The sequence below is a fragment of the Salvelinus namaycush genome, chromosome 13 (genome assembly GCF_016432855.1).
Source record: "Salvelinus namaycush isolate Seneca chromosome 13, SaNama_1.0, whole genome shotgun sequence".
Lineage (NCBI taxonomy): Eukaryota > Metazoa > Chordata > Actinopteri > Salmoniformes > Salmonidae > Salvelinus > Salvelinus namaycush.
Window position 1 is genome coordinate 14,790,321 of NC_052319.1, and position 20,383 is coordinate 14,810,703.

At 43.3% G+C, this 20,383-nt stretch overlaps 2 protein-coding genes across 4 annotated transcripts in view; one reads left to right on the forward strand and one right to left on the reverse strand.

The window, feature by feature from the left end:
• Positions 1–11,407, forward strand: part of uggt2 (UDP-glucose glycoprotein glucosyltransferase 2) — a 44,351-nt gene extending 32,944 nt beyond the window's left edge. Inside the window, exons 31-40 of the mRNA XM_039006820.1 lie at positions 176–260; positions 1,480–1,562; positions 3,932–4,036; positions 4,160–4,244; positions 4,829–5,011; positions 5,178–5,338; positions 8,273–8,387; positions 8,563–8,679; positions 9,668–9,851; positions 10,196–11,407. Of these exons, the coding sequence (XP_038862748.1) occupies positions 176–260; positions 1,480–1,562; positions 3,932–4,036; positions 4,160–4,244; positions 4,829–5,011; positions 5,178–5,338; positions 8,273–8,387; positions 8,563–8,679; positions 9,668–9,851; positions 10,196–10,218 (1,141 nt within the window). The 3' untranslated portion in view covers positions 10,219–11,407. The remainder of the gene's footprint in view (positions 1–175; positions 261–1,479; positions 1,563–3,931; positions 4,037–4,159; positions 4,245–4,828; positions 5,012–5,177; positions 5,339–8,272; positions 8,388–8,562; positions 8,680–9,667; positions 9,852–10,195) is intronic.
• Positions 11,408–12,179: 772 nt separating this feature from the next.
• Positions 12,180–20,383, reverse strand: part of dnajc3a (DnaJ (Hsp40) homolog, subfamily C, member 3a) — a 19,440-nt gene continuing 11,236 nt past the window's right edge. For all 3 annotated transcript variants that reach the window (XM_039006822.1, XM_039006823.1, XM_039006821.1), the window contains exons 8-12: positions 18,312–18,417; positions 18,057–18,180; positions 13,516–13,648; positions 13,255–13,403; positions 12,180–12,708 (exon numbers count right to left, since the gene is read on the reverse strand). In XM_039006822.1, the coding sequence (XP_038862750.1) occupies positions 12,572–12,708; positions 13,255–13,403; positions 13,516–13,648; positions 18,057–18,180; positions 18,312–18,417 (649 nt within the window). In that variant the 3' untranslated portion in view covers positions 12,180–12,571. The remainder of the gene's footprint in view (positions 12,709–13,254; positions 13,404–13,515; positions 13,649–18,056; positions 18,181–18,311; positions 18,418–20,383) is intronic.

Here is a 20,383-nt window from a genome sequence, read left to right on the forward strand (position 1 = left end):
AAAAAAAAAAAAAAAGATCAGGGTACATGATCTGGAAGTAAAGCGGAAGAGGTGATTACTTTCACAGGGTATAGAGGGAGAGGCAAATGAGAGATGCTGTTCTGGGAATACTATGTCCATGTTATAACTATATACTATTACAACTATTTCCCCCTAATTGTTGTCTCTCTGACAGGCATGATGGGACTGATTCTCCCGCTGATTCTGGTGACGTTAAAGTTGTGCTGAACAGCTTCCATAGCAAGATCATCAAAGTCAGGGTATGTATTCTCTAACCACATACACTATAAATACAAAGGTATGTGGACACCCCTTCAAATTAGAGGATTCGGCTATTTCAGCCACACCTATTGTTGACAGGTGTATAAATTCAAGCACACAGCCATGCAATCTCCAAAGACAAACATTGCCAGTAGAATGGCCTTACTGATGACTATCAACGTGGCACCGTGGCCGAGTGCTAAAACGCGTAGCTCGTAAAAATCGTCGGTCCTCGATTGCAACAGTCACTACCGAGTTCCAAACTGCCTCTGGAAGCAACGTCAGCACAATAACTGTTTGTCGGGAGCTTCATGAAATTACTTCCCATGGCCGAGCAGCCGCACACAAGCCTAGGATCACCATGCACAATGCCAAGCGTCGGCTGGAGTGGTGTCGCCATTGGACTCTGGAGCAGTGGAAACGCGTTCTCTGGAGTGATGAATCACGCTTCACCACCTGACAGTCCGACAGATGAATTTGGATTTGGTGAATGCCAGGAATACGCTACCTGCCCCAATGCATAGTGCCAACTGTAAAGTTTGGTGGATGAGGAATAATGGTCTGGGGCTGTTACGGGAAGTCTTAACGCTACAGCATACAATGACATTATTGACGATTCTGTGCTTCCAACTTTGTGGCAAAAGTTTAGGGAAGGCCCTTTCCTGTTTCAGCATGACAATGCCCCTGTGCACGAAGCGAGGTCCATACAGAAATGGTGTGTCGAGATCGGTGTGGAAGAACTTGAATGGCCTGCACAGAGCCCTGACCTCAACCCCATCGAACACCTATGGGATGAATTGGTACGGTGACTGCGAGCCAGGCCTAATCGCCCAACATCAGCACACGACCTCACTAATGCTCTTATGGCTGAATGGATGCAAGTCCCCCGCAGCAATGTTCCAACATCTAGTGGAAAGCCTTCCCAGAAGAGTGGAGGCTATTATAGCAGCAAAGGGGGGACCAACTCCATAATAATGCCCATGATTTTGGAATGAGATGTTCGACGAGCAGCTGTCCACATACTTTTGTTCATGTAGTGTAGCTCTAACACAGGCACACACTCCAAGACAGTGTAGTTTGGAGATATTCACCCATTTTTCTTAATGTAATGTGTCATCTCCTAATCTAAGGATATTGCATGGATTCAAGTGTACTTTCCAGCTTCAGAGAGAAATGAAAAAAATAAACAGCGTGCCTCTGTCTAATTCCCCACTGTAGGTTCAGAAAAAGTCTGACAGAATCAGCGAGGACCTCCTAAGTGAAGCCACAGAGAACAAGGGAATATGGGACTCCATCGCAAGGTAAGAGTGTGGCGCATTCTCACATGCAGTAGCTATATGTTACATAGACTTCATTCGATCAAGTTACATCAATAGACTGGTGGTAAGAGGATTGATTTGTGGGCGAGGTGATCCACTATCTATGGACACTAATAATGCTGTGGTTTCAGCAGGAGAGATGGTGCCCTCGGAGCCAGGCTGAGATATTACTCTGTAAAATCTATTGCCAAAAAAATGTGCTACTGTAGACCTAGGTATGTGTGTATGTGTGTGTGTGTGTGTAGCGTGTTGTGTTTCCATTGACACACCCTAACTGTGTGATCTGTCTCCTCACCTAATGCTTGCTGTGTGAAGTGTGTGGAGCACTTTTGAGAAAAGGTAGGACGTGTGTTGCTGCAACTACTTAACCTGTCTGTTTACCATATTGATTAACATAGAAGTGTCTTGTAAATAAATATTGGTTGCTTCCCAGGCTCAATTCCTAATTATGCTTATTATTTTTTTGACATTGGTTATTTTCTTACTGTCACATTGAACTTCAAGTCACTGGTATAAACCCTTATTTTATTGAACATGATATTTTCTCATGAAAATAATATGCTTTGACGTAGAGAAATGCTGCTAGAACTGCCCACACAGTAAACTGACGTTGTTGTGGCTGTAGTAGGAACTGAAATGTGGAGAGTTACAATCCAGCTCTGGAGTTCCTCTGTAATTGTACTCGGGCTGTGGACGGCCGGAGAGTACTCTGAGGGTTGGGTCCTTCCAGAGGTCTGGATTATCTGGTGCATGTCGGCCAAACCGGCCCTCACCTGAAAAGCTGAAAACCTAAAGCTGCTTATCTGGGGTCCCGCTGGAGTGGAGCACTACAGATGGCATTATCTGGCCCTCACAATGGAGGCCGCCTCTCGCCCCTCAGCCCTCGCCCCCTCCATAATGACAGGCTTAGCCAGGCCAGGCACAAGGCATCCTCCGGACCACAGCGGTGATGGCCCAGCAGCCAGCTCACCAGGGCAACCAGCAGTGCATTGGTGGGGCTTACAGTAACACTATGAGGCTGGCTCTTGTATGAGACATAGCGAGATGGAAGAGAGGCAGGCTTTAGCCTTGCATGACATGGAGGGAGGGAGGGAGGGAGGGAGGGAGGGAGGGAGGACGGGATGCTACAGTATTGTGTGTGAGGGCAGAGAGACTTTCTTTCCCTCCTCAATTCTATGCGCTGGAGCCTCTGGGCCTTTCTTTGCACTGCTGATTGAGTGTGGGAGGAGAGACTCCCCTCATCAGCAGTCTGTTACAGAGAAGGACACACAGTTTGACTGCAGACATCACTGCCCCAAGCACAAGTCCTGATTGGTTTCCTCCAAATGTGCCCTGCATGATCTTATGAGTTTGGACATTGCCTGGTTTGATAAACACTTGCCCGTATTCCTACCTTTAATCTTAGTTCAAAGCATCTTTTTTTTTACTGTTTTTTAACAGTTTGTTTTTACAGTGCTTACACAAGTTAATGATTTCATTTTGTTTATACTACTGTTTTTATACTACACACTATCAGATCAGTTTAGGCTAGATTTTGATTAGAAAATGATTAGAACCTGGATACAGCACTTCCTTCCCAGCTTCTGGGGCTTGAACGCTTCTCAAATACTCTATTCACATGCCATGTCCACAATATATCCATTCAGTCAATACACCTGACTATCCCAGAGGGTTCACCAATCTCATGACTGAGTCCAAAAACATCTGCCATTAGCAGCCGTGTGGGGATAGAGAGGAGCTAGTGCTCTGGAGGTGTTGTGAGAGTCTATTTCATTATCTGTTCTTTATTTGATATTTGTGGAGGAAAACAGAAGGGGCCCCATAAAAATTACAGCTGCCTTTTATTGTGTCTCTGCTGTAATCAGTTGATTACTCTGGAGGAGAGCCAGCAGGAGAGCAGTAGCACTTTCTGCTGTAGAAGACACTAACAACTGATCTAGGTCTACCAGAGGGGTGTCATGATCTTTGTAATTCTGTTGCTCAGTAAACACTACTCAAGTGTAAATATAAGGGATTTATGGTTGGAGAATCATCTCTGTTACTGATGTGGTGTATTATGGTTCCTTCAGGCTGTAGCTAAGTCATGCTGGTTAGACAGTGCGGCAGGTAGCCTAGTGGTTAGAGCATTGGACTAGTAACCGAAAGGTTGCAAGATCGAATCCCCGAGCTGACAAGTTAAACATCTGTCGTTCTGTTCCTAGGCCATCATTGAAAATAAGAATTAGTTCTTAACTGACTTGCCTAGTTAAATAAAGGTAATAATAAAAGACTGAGGTAGTAGTGTTTGGCTGAGGAGATTACTGAGCAGTCTACTTCCATCAGGCTTATGTAACGCCTATGGTCCTTTGTAGCATCGCAGGTGGTGGGTCCAGTTCAGAGGACGGAGAGAAGAACAGGGAAGATGTGCTCAACATCTTCTCTGTGGCCTCGGGCCATCTATACGAGCGCTTCCTGAGGTGAGACGCCCACACAGAGACATACACTGCTGGTCTGGAGGCCCCACGCGCTTCTTGCCTTTTCTTAGCCCTCATCCTCTGAGACTTGTTCTCTTTCTCTCCCTCTCTCTCCTCCTGTTCCAGAATAATGATGCTGTCCGTCCTCCAGCACACCAAAACCCCTGTGAAGTTTTGGTTCCTCAAGAATTACCTCTCTCCGTCCTTCAAGGTAACCGCCTCACGGCTTGACTCCACACAAACTTTCTGCCTTCCTGCATTGTCGTGATAACTTTCTCCTCGCTGCAGCGCGACCCCTGGGAGAAATAGATTTGTTTGTGTTGAGGGATGAAAGGAACTGCGGGAGGCCTTCTCCTTTGTGATTGTGCTCTTTTTATCTATCTGTTCTTCCCACTATAGGGATGAGTCCATATACATGAACACCTACTAAGCTACATCATATATATATAAAATAGTCAAACGAGCCACAGGAAAGGGCGAGTATTATAAAAATGTTCTGCATTTGGAATGTTTCACTATTTATGAAACATTTTATACGACTATTTTATGCCTCAAGGGCGTTCTGCTTGATCTGTGAAATGTGCATTACCAAGTGCTCAGTGTCTATATATTTACACTGATCAAGTGTAGCCTAGTTCAAAATATTCCAGCTGTTTTTTAGGGGATTTCAGTCAATTTCTCACAATAAGAATTTTCTAAGACCAAATGTCAGAACATATTGTAAAAAAATCATTATTTTTCTGCTAGATACGATCTATTTTCCCACTCATTATATGAGGTTTTAAATGTCTTTAGGAGTCCATACCTTACATGGCTGAGGCCTATGGTTTCCAGTACGAGCTGGTCCAGTACAAATGGCCCCGCTGGCTCCACCAGCAGACTGAGAAACAGAGGATCATCTGGGGTTACAAGATCCTCTTCCTGGATGTCCTCTTCCCCCTGGCTGTGGACAAAATCATCTTTGTGGACGCTGACCAGGTAACTGCCTAGTGAAATCAAGATACCGCTGTCACAAAACCAAATGCATACCCATAATAAAAATAGTAAATCATCTAGAAGTGGACCTGCAGGATTTGTGCACGTCAATCGTACGGTTTTAGTGCTGTCCGCGGTGCTGATTTACCGTTGTTCCTGGTCCTCGCAGATAGTTAGGGCCGATCTGAAGGAGCTGAGGGATTTGAACCTGGATGGCGCCCCCTATGGGTACACTCCCTTCTGTGACAGTCGGAAGGAGATGGAGGGCTACCGCTTCTGGAAGACTGGCTACTGGGCCTCACATCTGGGGAACAGGAGATACCACATTAGGTAAACCTCGCTACAATACCTACACAGTTTTGACGTTTTGATTTGTAGCACTGTGTATGCCATTAATGTCCACCAGCCACTGGAAGTGCATATTTACAATGTTACTATTGCGTAGTAAGCACATATTCTTTGCTAATTCATACAAGCTTGACAGTTATGGTATCCTCCTTTTTTTCCCCTTGTTAAGGCCGATCTACTGTCATTGTATTGATATTTAATTTAAGTTATTCACAGAAGATAGGAAGGAAAATACAATTCAAGGAAAATGTGTTCCCTCTCAATGTATTCAGCAGAATAAATGCATACATTTGAAAACATTAACGTTCACTATTTGACAGTGACTCCTTTGTCGGCTATTGGCGCTTTATACAGAAACATTCATCGATTATTTCCTGTCCTTCACAACGAGGCATAACATGGTTCTCAGAGGGAACAGTGGGTGAGGAAGATGCAGCAGGATGCTACCCTCTCTGCATAGATAGATTACCTTCTCTGATAAAACATTCCCTTTCTCTCTCACGCAGACGAGAATATTTGTATCACAACTACAGTATCGCACCTCTATTCGCTGCTTGGGGTTGGTCTTCATTAACATGTTGTGTTATTCCTTGCACTCTGAGACTAAACCATGAAAGCCATACAATATGTATGTGGAACACCACATTGAAGAGACCGTTACTTCCAGAAGTGAGAAAATAGCTTTACTTCAGCTTCAATATTTACGGCCCTGTATCCGCATTGCTATACATGAATAACTAGGCGTGGTAAAGGAAAGGGACTAGTGCACTGGTTCCTTGTTGGGAGTGTGGGGGTGCTGGTGGCCTATTTGAAGTGGCTTAATTCAGCCAGCCAGCTCTCCTGAACAGATTAAGCTCCCCAGCTAGATGCTCTATCCACTGGGCCTGGGCCAGAGCAGGAGTCCACTGCCTGGGAGGCAAGCTAGCTGGAACAAAGGCCGCCAGCGAATCAGGAACATTTGTATTGCATTCCAGCGTGCTGCACAGCTGCATGGGGCCAACCACAGCCAAGCAGGGTGGACAAGGTGTGATATGAACCAAACCACACAGCTTGCTGAAATGCCAGTAAATTCTCCTGTATGAGTCAGATTTAATTTAGACTGTCATGATCTGTGATGGAATCATGATCTGTGTTGGAGTCATGGCACATTAAGTACAGTGGCAAGAAAAAGTATGTGAACCCTTTGGAAATACCTGGATTTCTGCATAAATTGATCATAAAATGTGATCTTCATCTAGGTCACAACAGTAGACGAACACAGTGTGCTTAAAATAACAACACACAAACAATTACACGTGTTCATGTCTTTATGAAACACACCATGTAAACATTCACCGTGCAGGGTGGGAAAAGTATGTGAGCCCTTGGATTTAATAACTGGTTGACCCTCCTTTGGCAGCAATAACCTCAACCAAACGTTTTCTGTAGTTGCGGATCAGACCTGCACAACGGTCAGGAGGAATTTTGGACCATTCCTCTTTACAAAACTGTTTCAGTTCAGCAATATTCTTGAGATGTCTGGTGTGAACTGCTCTCTTGAGGTCATGCCACAGCATCTCAATCGGGTTGAGGTCAGGACTCTGACTGGGCAACTCCAGAAGGCGTATTTTCTTCTGTTGAAGCCATTCTGTTGTTGATTTACTTCTGTGTTTTGGGTCGTTGTCCTGTTGCATCACCCAACTTCTGCTGAGCTTCAATTGGCAGACAGATAGCCTTACATTCTCCTGCAAAATGTCTTGATAAACTTGGGAATACATTTTTCTGTCAATGATAGCAAGCTGTCCAGGCCCTGTGGCAGGAAAGCAGCCCCAAATCATGATGCTCCCTCCACCGTACTTTACAGTTGGGATGAGGTTTTGATGTTGGTGTGCTGTGCCTTTTTTTCTCCACACAGTGTTGTGTGTTCTTTCCAAACAACTCTACTTTAGTTTCATCTGTCACCAGAATATTTTGCCAGGAGCGCTGTGGAACATCCAGGTGCACTTTTACAAACTTCAGACGTGCAGCAATGTTTTTTTTGGACAGCAGTGGCTTCTTCCGTGGTGTCCTCCCATGAACAACAGTCTTGTTTAGTGTTTTACGTATCGTAGACTCGTCAACAGAGATGTTAGCATTTCCCAGAGATTTCTGTAAGTCTTTAGCTGACACTCTAGGATTCTTCTTAACCTCATTGAGCATTCTGCGCTGTGCTCTTGCAGTTCTTTTTGCAGGACGGCCACTCCTAGGGAGAGTAGCAACAGTGCTGAACTTTCTCCATTTATAGACAATTTGTCTTACCGTGGACTGATGAACATCAAGGCTTTTAGATATACTTTTGTAACCCTTTCCAGCTTTATGCAAGTCAACAATTATTGATCTTAGGTCTTCTGAGATCTCTTTAGTTCGAGGCATGGTTCTCATCAGGTAATGCTTTTTGTGAGTTTTTTTAAAGGGCAGGGCAGCTCTAACCAGCATCTCCAATCTCATCTCATTGATTGGACTCCAGGTTAGCTGACTCCTGACTCCAATTAGCTTTTGGAGAAGTCATTAGCTTAGGGGTTCACATACTTTTCCCAACCTACACTGGGAATGTTTAAATGATGTATTCAATATAGACAAGAAAAATACAATAATTTGTGTGTTATTAGTTTTCAGTGTTTGTCTATTGTTGTGACTTAGATGGAGATCAGATCAAATTTGATGACCAATTTATGCAGAAATTACAAGTAATTCCAAAGGGTTCACATACTTTTTCTTGCCACTGTACGTGGCACCTTTGTGTATGTTAACATGCTACACTAGATACACTTATAAATGTGGATGACTGGGACATTTAGCTTCGGTTTATGATAGCAGTATTTCCCTCTTGGTGGGTTATCCATTTCAAAGCATTTTGACTGTTTCATAAACGTCTCCTCTCTCTCTCTCTCTGTCCAGTGCTCTGTATGTGGTGGATCTGAAGAAGTTCCGCAAGATAGCAGCAGGAGACCGACTGCGTGGCCAGTACCAAGCCCTGAGCCAGGACCCCAACAGTCTGTCCAACCTGGACCAGGTGAGAGGGGACATCACACACTTCTCTCTGTCTCAATGGCAGGACCACTACTGAGTTACAATGACATCCCTGTGGCAGAGGATCTGTTTCTGCTTACCTTTTGACAATTCCGTCAGTAAATGTCTAATTACTATTAATTGAAATGTAGAGTAAATGTTGGATTTCATTCTGATAGGACCTGCCCAACAACATGATCCACCAGGTGGCCATCAAGTCCCTGCCCCAGGAGTGGCTTTGGTGTGAGACTTGGTGTGACAACGCATCCAAGACCACCGCCAAGACCATTGACCTGGTGGGTCTATTTTCTATCTATCTGACTGACTGACTGAGGAAGGGAATCTCATTACTATGCCAGACATACTCTTACTGATGGAAATGTCTCTTCAACACCCCCCCCCCCCCCCTGAACAGCACCAGAGATATAGAAGTCTCCATCCTCTACCCCTGCAGGAAGCAAGAATAATCCTAGCTGATATTTACCAGCTAACACAGTCAGGAATAGAAGTGTCATTTACACATTCAATTCCACTGCTGTGAGCTGCAAAAAAAAACTATTATTTTAGTTTAGTTGGGGATTATATAGAGTAAAGTACATTTTTATACAGTAGCAGTTGACCATCCTAGTGTGGCTTTATCAGTTACAACCTGACAGTCGTAGCAACTTCCGCATTGGGACTATAGCTGTGAGTCCACTTGCGCAAAGAGGCGGCCATCATTTTCTTAGTCTATTCCGCAAGATCTTGTAAAACTTAGAAGTGCTAACAGCCTCCCATTATTAATTTTTATTGAGGAAGAGCAGTTCACACTAAGTGCCAATATCCTTAGTATGCATTATCGAGTGTGGATCTTGTGTAAACTCCATGATTTTGACTCAGTTTTATTGCATATCCTCTTAGGCTCCATAACTTCTATCATCCATCCAGTAATGCTAATGTGTTTGGCATTTATCGGCTCTAAGTTTTTGTGATGACAGTAGAAAATATGGGAAATTGGTGTTATTTCCCCCATCTCCTAAACTAATTATGAGTATAGAGTGAAGAATTGGCTGTGGGAATATCTGACAGGCTCACAATGCCTGGAAAGTGAAGCATACTATTTTCTGACCCTGAGACACCACTGGGCACCACCGATACATGAGAAAGACTAATGTCTCTTTAATGGAGAAGGAAATCAGATCAGCTTTAAATGGTAGCTGCAGACACCGGGGGGGGGGGGGGGGGGGGGTCCATTGTTCTGGTGGAAGAAGTCATGACTGATGTGTCTGTCTGCATTATCTGCAGTGTAATAACCCCAAGACCAAGGAGCCCAAGCTGTCGGCGGCCGTGAGGATTGTGCCTGAGTGGGTGGAGTATGACAACAAGATCAAACAGTTACTGAGAGACGTCCAGGAGCAGAAAGACAATGACCGAGCGACGCAGACGCAGAGCCCGATGCCTGCACCCTCCTCCTCTCCAGAGAAGACTGGTTAGTATACAGAGTCAGAAGACTCACTCAGTTTCTAGTCCCGTTATAGCTGCTCCCATACAGGAGAGAAGTCTCTGAACATATCTATATCCCAATGGGCACAGATGCCAATTCAACATCTATTCCACGTTGGTTCAGCGTAATGTAATTGAAATGACATGGAAACAATGTTGATTCAACCAGTGTGTGCCCAGTGGGATGTGTGTATTCATTTATTTTTGTCCCTTTTAGCTTTTTTTGGTGTAGTTTTCTCTATTTACAGTTACATCAAATACAACCCAATGTCCTAACAGGTCTAAACTGTACCAGATAACTGCAGTCATTTCTCACCGTCTTACTTCCAGGCAGTGAGCGTGATGAACTCTAGCACCTGCCCACACTGCTGAAGAGGAGAGAGGCATATTTGCACCTAATTCTCCGATGAAGCTTGAAGACTACAAAGATGATGTACATTTCCCACAAACGTACTTAGCCAATAAGTATTACGCCCTCCCTTGGAAAAGACAGAGGGATATGAGAAAATCTTTTTTTTACGAAGGAAATCATTTGACGTAACCCTTTCTTGTGGTTTAATATAAACTTTATGGACAGTAGTTTGCTTCATGGTCTTCTCTTATGTAAAGAAGTAAAGGGTTAAGAGGTCACTGTTAGTGAAAGCTATTTGCAGTCTGTAAAAGGCATTTGAAATGATTGCACTGATACTGTATGCAAAGAATCAAATGAATACGGCTCATTCATAAGCTGACTTTGGGTTCTCTGTGCTCTGTTAAGATCAGCTTACATTTGAATTTTTATATGACAACATTCTTAGCATTTTCGAGCACCAAGCCACATCTAAATTGCCTGGCAATGTAGGCTGCTAATGGGCCTTTTAGTTTGTCTGTTATTGATTAGTGTGATATTGCCATTGACTTAAATGCCCATCAGCACTTGGAGACAATGTTACATTTTGATAATTGATTTCTTGCACTACTTGCAAACAATTGCAATGGGGGCTCACATGGCTCATATCTGTACATTAATGTAATCTGCTGTATAGGGGACGTAATCAACACTATACGCACTGTGGTCCGAGAGTCCCACAATGCTGTCTGTCTGAATGATTGCTTCACCAACCATTTCAAATCTCTGCCAAGTGATGCAATACTACAAATGCTTTGCCAGATAGGGATCACCTTTTCCTGTAAACACTGGGAGGACATGGAGCTCAGCATTTCACTATCCATTTTCAAATACACATACGTCACAGTAAGGTACAATCTCAAACTATTAAGTTCTCATTGTTTACATACCTTGTGTTTGTTGGTTAAAGTATGTATATTTTTAGACTGCATTTTTCAATACCTTGAAATGTACAGCAAATCCTCTCAGGAATTAAATAGGTGTTGATGCATTATCAAAACTCCTTTTATACCTGTCACTGTCTTGTCTTAACAGCCAATAGCTTGCTCTTAAAAAGTTCAGCTTTTCACCTCACTGTGTGTCAAATGAAGGTGTTTCTTGTCTTTGTCAATTTCAGCTGTGAGGAATAAAATCTCTTTGCTACCAAAACCTCATTATGTATATGAACTGCCATTGTGTCGGAGTGTGATTGATGGAGGTGTGATGTGTGCCCTGGCAGAGGTACAGAACATGCTTATGAATTCTAATATTACTTGTCTGAAAGTGTATTATTCTGATATTTTCAAACTGGTTATCATGACCCATTCTAATTTACTTGCAGTCTCTGCACTCCACAAACAGGTTATTGAGGTCACTGTGTGATGAGCCCCGACATCACATGTAACTGTATCGTGCCATTTCCCCTACATAAAGTCTCGTAGGCCTAAGTTACTAGAGTTGGACATTCATTATTAAAATGTGTTCTTTACAGCCCGCAATGAAAACATGTTGAGTATTTTGTAGCTTCAGACTAATATCTAGGAGTTGATATAGCAGACGCTGTTTAATGCTCAGACAGCGACTCGTGTCTCGGCAGACTATTTTGCAACGTAACCTATTCATGACTCAGCCATAACCCTTGTAATTTATAACAGTAACACTGTTGTCGATATGTTCCCTGCCTTTGAGTCAGTATATTATATACCACCATCTTTGGTTTTACCCTTCTCACTTCCCTGTCCTCCAGTGGGTGGCCTAGGCGTGTCCAGGATACCAGCGTATCCATTTTTGCCGCAGCGTGGGAGAATTCAAGAAGTGCACACTTCGGGAGAAAGGAGAGATTTAAAAGCATGTTGTACCCTTTACAGTCAGCACTTGTATATTGAGCAAAAATCTCTGAAGGCACTGTAAATGTATAAATGGGACATTACTGAATTCCACAAGGAATGCCATGATGCATAAATAGATCTTTATTTACAATTCGCAATGACTCCATTCATATAAAAATAGTACTGTATCTATGTACACATTAGGAATGGATACCAATTTTCAGTGTACACCACAAAGGTGTAGTCGCTTTCGAATTAACCCAGAACTCAAATTGAATTAACCCAGAACTCAAATTGAAGTTGGGAGTTGCTGCAAAGATTAAAAAGAGTCATAGAGTTGCATCAGAGAATGTAGCTTCAAAAACATATCATTCAACAGCAAAGACATCTTTAATCTGTTCAAGTTGTCTCAGACATGTCATCATGAAGGTAATTGTGCTCTCCCTAAACGAGAGAGAGGTTAAGCTACAACCATACTGGATGAATACCCAGAAGCTCCTCTCTTAAGGCTCACTGGTAGTTGAATTTGAAGTTGAACTGTCCGGAGCCGAAGGGGTTAAAGCCCTGGAAACCATTGTGAAAGTTCTGATGGTGCTGGCTCTCTGGGTCCATGGGGTCCTCGCCATTGTCAAACTTCTGCCTCATCTCTGTACAGGCACACAGACAGACACAGCAATGTTAACGCTGTTAACAGAGCAACAATAGAATGAGTGGAGGCATTCAGTGTTTTGAAACTGAAAGATCGAGAGCAGTTGAGCACCCTACGCATATTTGACAGGTGGCTAGTTTTAAATCCATATGACAGGAGACACCATTTGATATTAATTGAACGGGTAGGTAGACAGCACTGAGTCCTCCCAACCAGTGTGACAAGAGTACTGCTAAATCAATACAACTAAAGCGCAAATTGAAGGTTTGACCATCTAGCACAGAGGTGATACATACAATATGCCCAAATAAATCCTAGAAGTATACTAAGTGACATTTTATATAGAATGTCATGAAAGTATTGACTGGTAGATGAAGGATAAACATATCTGCTGCGTTGAAAATGCACGAGAGAACTTGGGTCTGTACAGAGCGGTGACTCCGGGTTATCTGACCCTATACATCTGTCTGCTTCAGTCTTCATTGACATCTGGTTAGTGAACAGCTGCTGAGGGGGGAGTAAGCTCTGCCCATAGGACATTTACCTGGATCAGTGAGCACTTCCTTGGCCTGAGCAATGTCAATGAACTTCTTCTCTGCCTTCTTCTTCTCCACAGGATCCTGGAAGTTGTCTGGGTGCCACTGCTGCGCCTGTTTCCTGTAGGCCTTTACGATCTCCTTCTTCTGGGCAGTCCTGCGACAGGGTCAAACAGGTAATACAATTCTGTTCTACTATACAGTGTTCTACATGAGCTATGACTAGCAGAGCACCCCAGTCCTGACCAGCATAGCGGTTTGTAATGCACCTCTTAACTCCCAGAATCTTGTAGTAGTCTCTCTTCTGGGACTGTTTGAGGAGGCGCTGTGCTTTCTCAAGCCCTTCCTTGATCTGCCGGTCATTCTCACTGTGCTCACGGGCAGTCTCATAGTCCTTGATAGCTGCAGAGAGAGTAAACAACCTGTAATACATGTGTATTAAAATGGGGGGGGGGGGGTACAATACCCCCATTATTTTTGCAGTACCGAAGTCTGGTTCTGGTGATTAACCAGGTCTGTATAATACGCTGTCTAGTCATGGAGTAAACCCAATCATCTTAAGTTCAGTGTGCTGTGCATCGATTCCAGCAGCCTGCGTGGACTAGAAGGTGGCGTGCGGTGGTTGAAGGCAGCCGTACTCTGAGGCGGACGGGCGGGCGGCTGGGCGAGAGGATTTAAGAGATGCTGCGGTTTACTGCGCCCTGTGGAGCCTGACAGTTTAAAAGCCCACATGACTGAGTCTGTGATGCTTCCACCCACCCGCCGCTCTCGGTGTTCACGCCTAAGCAGATAAAGTGCCTTAATGACAATTTACGCCTCCTCTGCTGCCCAGTCAACATCCCCTGCGGTTGCTAGGCTGGTGTTAAGGAGATGGAGCCCTGGTGCGGGTAGCGCGCACAGTTCTGACTGCCCAGATCGCCTGTGGCTACATGGAAGCTGCCTGAGCCGCATCGCAGCCAGCCACACATCCACGCTATTTATACACCGCAAAGACACTCACCACACAAACACGCCTCCTCCGGGGCTAAGAGGGAGCTTTCTAAATCACCCGATTGTTTTGGAACAATTCCATTCACACTTTCCTCCTTTTAAAAATGTTAGCACCCTTGTATAAATGTACTATTTCAAGTCTACATCCATGATTAGCCTTTCAACGATTTGTAGTGAGAATTGTTGGTAGTGAGAATTGTTGGTCTAACGTAGCAGTAGGATTTGGAAGTACACACCTACACTCTAGCAACACTACTCCAGAGCCAGAGACCACAGGTAAGACTTGGCAAAGTGTTAAGGTCCCTTCCATTTGGGCCGGTACAGATGGCACCACTGAGCCTGTGTTTGTGAGTGTGTGAGTGGGTTGGCTCTGCCACCACTGAATTGCTAGCGGCTTGATTAACGAGTGGCTGTGCAGCCTGGGAGGCAGCAGAGCTGTATATCACTCCAGGTTTTGCTTACTGCTTACTAGGGTCCAGATCAGAGGGGAAATTGCTCCCTCTGCATTTATAATAATATTGCATCACTTTGAGCTAACTAAATCACTGTTGAACAGAAAACTTAAAGTTAGTACATATTTTTCCTCCCATCCTTTTTTAAAATTGTAGTAGCAATGTGTCTAACAAATAATTGCTTTTCATAGACTATAGATGAATGTTACTCCGATAGTAAAACAGTGCCCTCTACTTTCATCCTTCAGAATAATTCAGTCTACAAAGCCTCAACACCACTCCAAAATAACTGCCGCCAAGACAATGTTGAACAGCAAACCTGACAAGATTCCACTGATCTGCATGTTGTATGGACAGAGACTCATCCATGTCAGGAAAAAGTCAGATGCAATTAGAGAAGAGGCGCGTTCCTCCCATACGATGTAAAAGTGCTTTAATCACTGGAAAGAGCACTATATACAGTGCATTCAGAAAGTATTCAGACCCCTTCCCTTTTTCCACATTGTAAAGTTACAGCCTTACTCTAAAAAAAAAAAAAAAATTATCCTGCGACACACAACACCCCATAATGATGAAGCAAAAACAGGTTAAGGAATGTTTGCAAATGTATTAAAAATACAAAACAAATACATTACAAGTATTTATACTCTTTGCTATGAGACTCAAAATTGAGCTCAGGTGCATTCGGTTTCAATTGATCATCTATGAGAGGTTTCTACAACTTGATTGGAGTCCACCTGTGGTAAATTCAAAAGATTGGACATGATTTGGAAAGGCACACACACCCCTGTCTATATAAGGTCCCACAGTTGACAGTGCATGTCAGAGCAAAAACCAAGCCATGAGGTTGAAGGAATTGTCCATAGAGCTCCAAGACAGGATTGTGTCAAGGCACAGATCTGGGGAAGGGTACCAACAACAATTCTGCAGCATTGAAGGTTCCCAAGAACACAGTGACCTCCATCATTCTTAAGTGGAAGAATTTTAGAACCAACAACCTTCCTAGAGCTGGCCACCCAGCAAAACTGAGCAATAGGAGGAAAAGGGCCTTGGTCAGGGAGGTGACCAAGAACCTGATGATCACTGACAGAGCTCCTGAGTTCCTATTTGAAGATGGGACAACCATCTCTGCAGCACTCCACCAATCAGGCCTTGATGGTAGGGTGGCCAGACGTAAACCACTCCTCAGTAAAAGGGCACGACAGCCTGCAGTTCTCCAAAAGGCACCTAAAGACACTGATGAAAAAGGTCTGATGAAACCAAGACTCAACTCTTTGACCTGAACGCCAAGCGTCACGTCTGGAGGAAAGCTGGCACCATCCCTACGGTGAAGTATCGGTGGCAGCATCATGCTGTGGGGATGTTTTCAGCGGCAGGGACTGGGAGACTAGTCAGGATCGAGGGAAAGATGAACAGAGCAAAGTACAGAGAGATCCTTGATTTTTTTTTTAAACCTGCTCCAAAGCGCTCAGACTGCGGCAAAGGTTCACCTTCCAACAGGACAATGACCCTAAGCACACAGTAAAGACAACGCAGAAGTGGCTTCGGGACAAGTTTCTGAATATCCTTGAGTGGCCCAGCCAGAGCCCGGACATAAACCCTATCTAACATCTCTGGAGAGACTGAAAATAGCTGTGCAGCGATGCTCCCATCCAACCTGACAGAGCTTGAGAGGATCTGTCGAGAAGAATGGGAGAAACTCACCAAATACAGGTGTTCCAAGCTTGTAGCGTCATACCCAAGAAGACACTAGGCTGTAATCGCTGCCAAAGGTACTTCAACTAAGTGCTGAGTAAAAGGTCTGAATACTTATGTAAAGGTCAGGTTGAAGTCGGAAGTTTACATACACCTTAGCCAAATACATTTGAACTCAGTTTCACAATTCCTAGTAAAAATTCCCTGTCTTAGGTCAGTTTGGATCACACTTTATTTTTAATAATGTGAAATGTCAGAATAATAGTAGAGCTTGATTTATTTCAGCTTTTATTTCTTTCATCACATTCTCAGTGGTTCAGAAGTTTACATACACTCAATTAGTATTTGGTAGCATTGCCTTTCAATTGTTTAACTTGGGACAAACGTTTCAGGTAGCCTTCCACAAGCTTTGCACAATAAGTTGGGTGAATTCTGGCCCATTCCTCCTGACAGAGCTGGTGTAACTGAGTCAGGTTTGTAGGCCTCCTTGCTCGCACACGCTTTCAGTTCTGCCCACAAATTTTCTATGGGATTGAGGTCAGGGCTTTGTGATGGCCACTCCAATACCTTGACTTTGTTGTCCTTAAGCCATTTTGCCACAACTTTGGAAGTATGCTTGGGGTCATTGTCCAGTTGGAAGACCCATTTGCGACCAAGCTTTAACTTCCTGACTGATGTCTTGAGATGTTGCTTCGATATATCCACAATTATCCTTCCTCATTATGCCATCTATTTTGTGAAGTGCACCAGTCCCTTCTGCAGCAAAGCACCCCCACAATATGATGCTGCCACCCCCGTGCTTCACGGGTGGGATGGTGTTCTTCGGCTTGCAAGCCTCCCCCTTTTTCCTCCAAACATAACGATGGTCATTATGACCAAACAGTTCTATTTTTGTTGTTTCATCAGACCAGAGGACATTTCTCCAAAAGTACAATCTTTGTCCCCATGTGCAGTTGCAAACCGTAGTCTGGCTTTTTTATGGCGGTTCTGGAGCAGTGGCTTCTTCATTGCTGAGAGGCCTTTCAGGTTATGTCAATATAGGACTCGTTTTACTGTGGATATTAATACTTTTGTACGCGTTTCCTCCAGCATCTTCACAAGGTCTTTTGCTGTTGTTCTGGGATTGATTTACACTTTTCGAGCAAAGAGGCACTGAGTTTGAAGGTAGGCCTTGAAATACATCCACAGGTACACCTCCAATTGACTCAAATGATGTCAATTAGCCTATCAGAAGCTTCTAAATCCATGACATCATTTTCTGGAATTTTCCAAGCTGTTTAAAGGCACAGTCAACTTAGTGCATGTAAACTTCTGACCCACTGGAATTGTGATAGTGAAATAATCGGTCTAAACGATTGTTGGAAAAATTACTTGTGTCATGCACAAAGTAGATGTCCTAACCGACTTGCCTACACTATAGTTTGTTAACAAGAAATTTGTGAAGTATAAAAAACAAGTTTTAAATGACTCCAAACTAAGTGTATGTAAACTCCAACTGTATGTATGCATGCATGCATGTATGTATACACAAATTTCTAAAAAACAGTTTTTGCTTTGTCATTATTTTAGAATAAGGCTGTAACGAAACAAAATGTGGAAAAAGTCCAAGGGTTTCAATACTTTCCGAATGCACTGTAAAGCCATTTAATTATTACAAATGAATTAGATATTACCTTCCTCGTACTGTTCATCCAGTAGGTAGGCCTCTGCTCTGTCCTTCAACACATTCACATTCTGAGGGTCAGACTGAAGGACCTCACTGCACACTGTGATGGCTCTGCTTACATCCTGCTGCTCCTGAACAAGGACACAAAGGGACATGCTCAAACTACAAAACCAAACTCAGTCAAAATACACGTCTACATTTCATTTGTAATTCAAAAAAGGTTTATTGTCCCGTCAAATCTACATTAGACAGATAGTCATACCTGTGCCAGACAGTGGCAGATGCGCTCCTTTGCATGGTGCGAGTACTGGGGAACATTTGGCTCAGTCTTAATCACTGACTCGTATTTACTCACTGCATCTCCATACCTACACGTGGGTTTGGGGTAAAATAGGAGTCTTAGTGACGTCTTGCCGCTAGAATTTTACACAACCTTCTCAGAGAATATCACCACACCCCCAGACCTACAGTACCAGTCAAAAGTTTGGACACGCCTACTCATTCAAGGGTTTTTCTTAATTTAGACTATTTTCTACATTGTAGAATAATAGTGAAGACATCAATACTATGAAATAACACATATGGAATCATGTAGTAACCAACAAAAAGTGTTAAACAAAACATTATATATTTGAGATTCTTCAAAGTAGACACCCTTTGCCTTCATGACAGCTTTGCACACTTGGCATTCTCTCAACCGGCTTCGTGAGGTAGTCACCTGGAATGCATTTCAATTAACAGGTGTGCCTTGTTAAAAGTTAATTTGTGGAATGTCTTTCCTTCTTAATGCGTTTTAGCCAATCAGTTGTGCTGTGTCAATGTAGGGGTAGTATACAGAAGATTTGGTAAAAAGACCAAGTCCTTATTATGGCAAGAACAGCTCAAATAAGCAAATAGAAATGACAGTCCATCATTACTTATAAAACGAAGGTCAGTCAATCTAGAACATTTCAAGAACTTTTAAAGTTTCTTCAAGTGCAGTCGCAAAAACCATCAAGCGCTATGATGAAACTGGCCACAGGAAAGGAAGACCCAGAGTTACCTTTGCTGCAGAGGATAAGTTAATTAGAGTTAACAGCATATCAGATTGCAGCTAAAATTAATGCTTCAGAGTTCAAGTAACAGACACATCTCAACTGTTCAAATGAGACTGTGAATCAGGCCTTCATGGTCAAGTTGCTGCAAAAAAAACAATAAGAAGAGACTTGCTTGGGCCAAGAAACACGAGCAATGGACATTAGACCGGTGGAGTCCAAATTGGAGATTTATGATTCCAACCGCCGTGTCTTTGTGAGACGCAGAGTAGGTTAACGGATGATCTCTGCATGTGCGGTTCCCACCGTGAAGCATGGAGGAGGAGGTGTGATGTTGCTTTGCTGGTGACACTGATTCATTTAGAATAAAAGGCACACTTAACCAGCATGTCTACCACAGCATTCTGCAGCGATACACCATCCCATCTGGTTTGTGCTTAGTGGGACGATCATTTGTTTTTCAACAGGACAATGAACAAAAACACAACGCCAGGCTGTATAAGGGCTGGCTATTTGACCAAGAAGGAGCGTGATGGAGTGCTGCATCAGATGACCTGGCCTCCACAATCACCCGACCTCAACCCAATTGAGATGGTTTGGGATGAATTGGAGTGAAGAGTGAAGGAAAAGCAGCCAACAAGTGCTCAACATATTTGGAAACTCCTTCAAGACTGTTGGAAAAGCATTCCTCATAAAGCTGGTTGAGAGAATGCCAAGAGTGTGCAAAGCGGTCATCAAGGCAAACGGTGGCTACTTTGAAGAATCTCAAATATGACACATTTTTCATATGCTTAACACTTTTTTGGTTACTACATGATTCCATGTGTTATTTGATGTCTTTATTTGATGTCTTTACTATTATTCTACAATGTAGAAAATAGTAAAAATCTATAAAAACCCTTGAATGAATGTGTTCAAATGTTTGACTGGTACTGTATGACTCCATCTGCATTTCTAGTAGCTGATGATGCTAAATGTGATGTCAGATCCACTTAGAGAGACAGTCTGCTTTTAATAGATTATTGGGGGAGATGATATGTATGAGAGGAGAAATAAATAATTTATAGGATACACACAGTATCTACAATGGATGTGTTCTCTGCTGATCCAAGGGTATATTATTAATACACACACACAGGGACACACAGAGGGAGACAGGGACAAACACACAGGGACACACACACACAGGGAGACAGGGACACACACACACACACACACAGAGGGAGACAGGGACAAACACACATGGACACACACAGACACACACACAGACAGACACACACACACAGACACACACAGACAC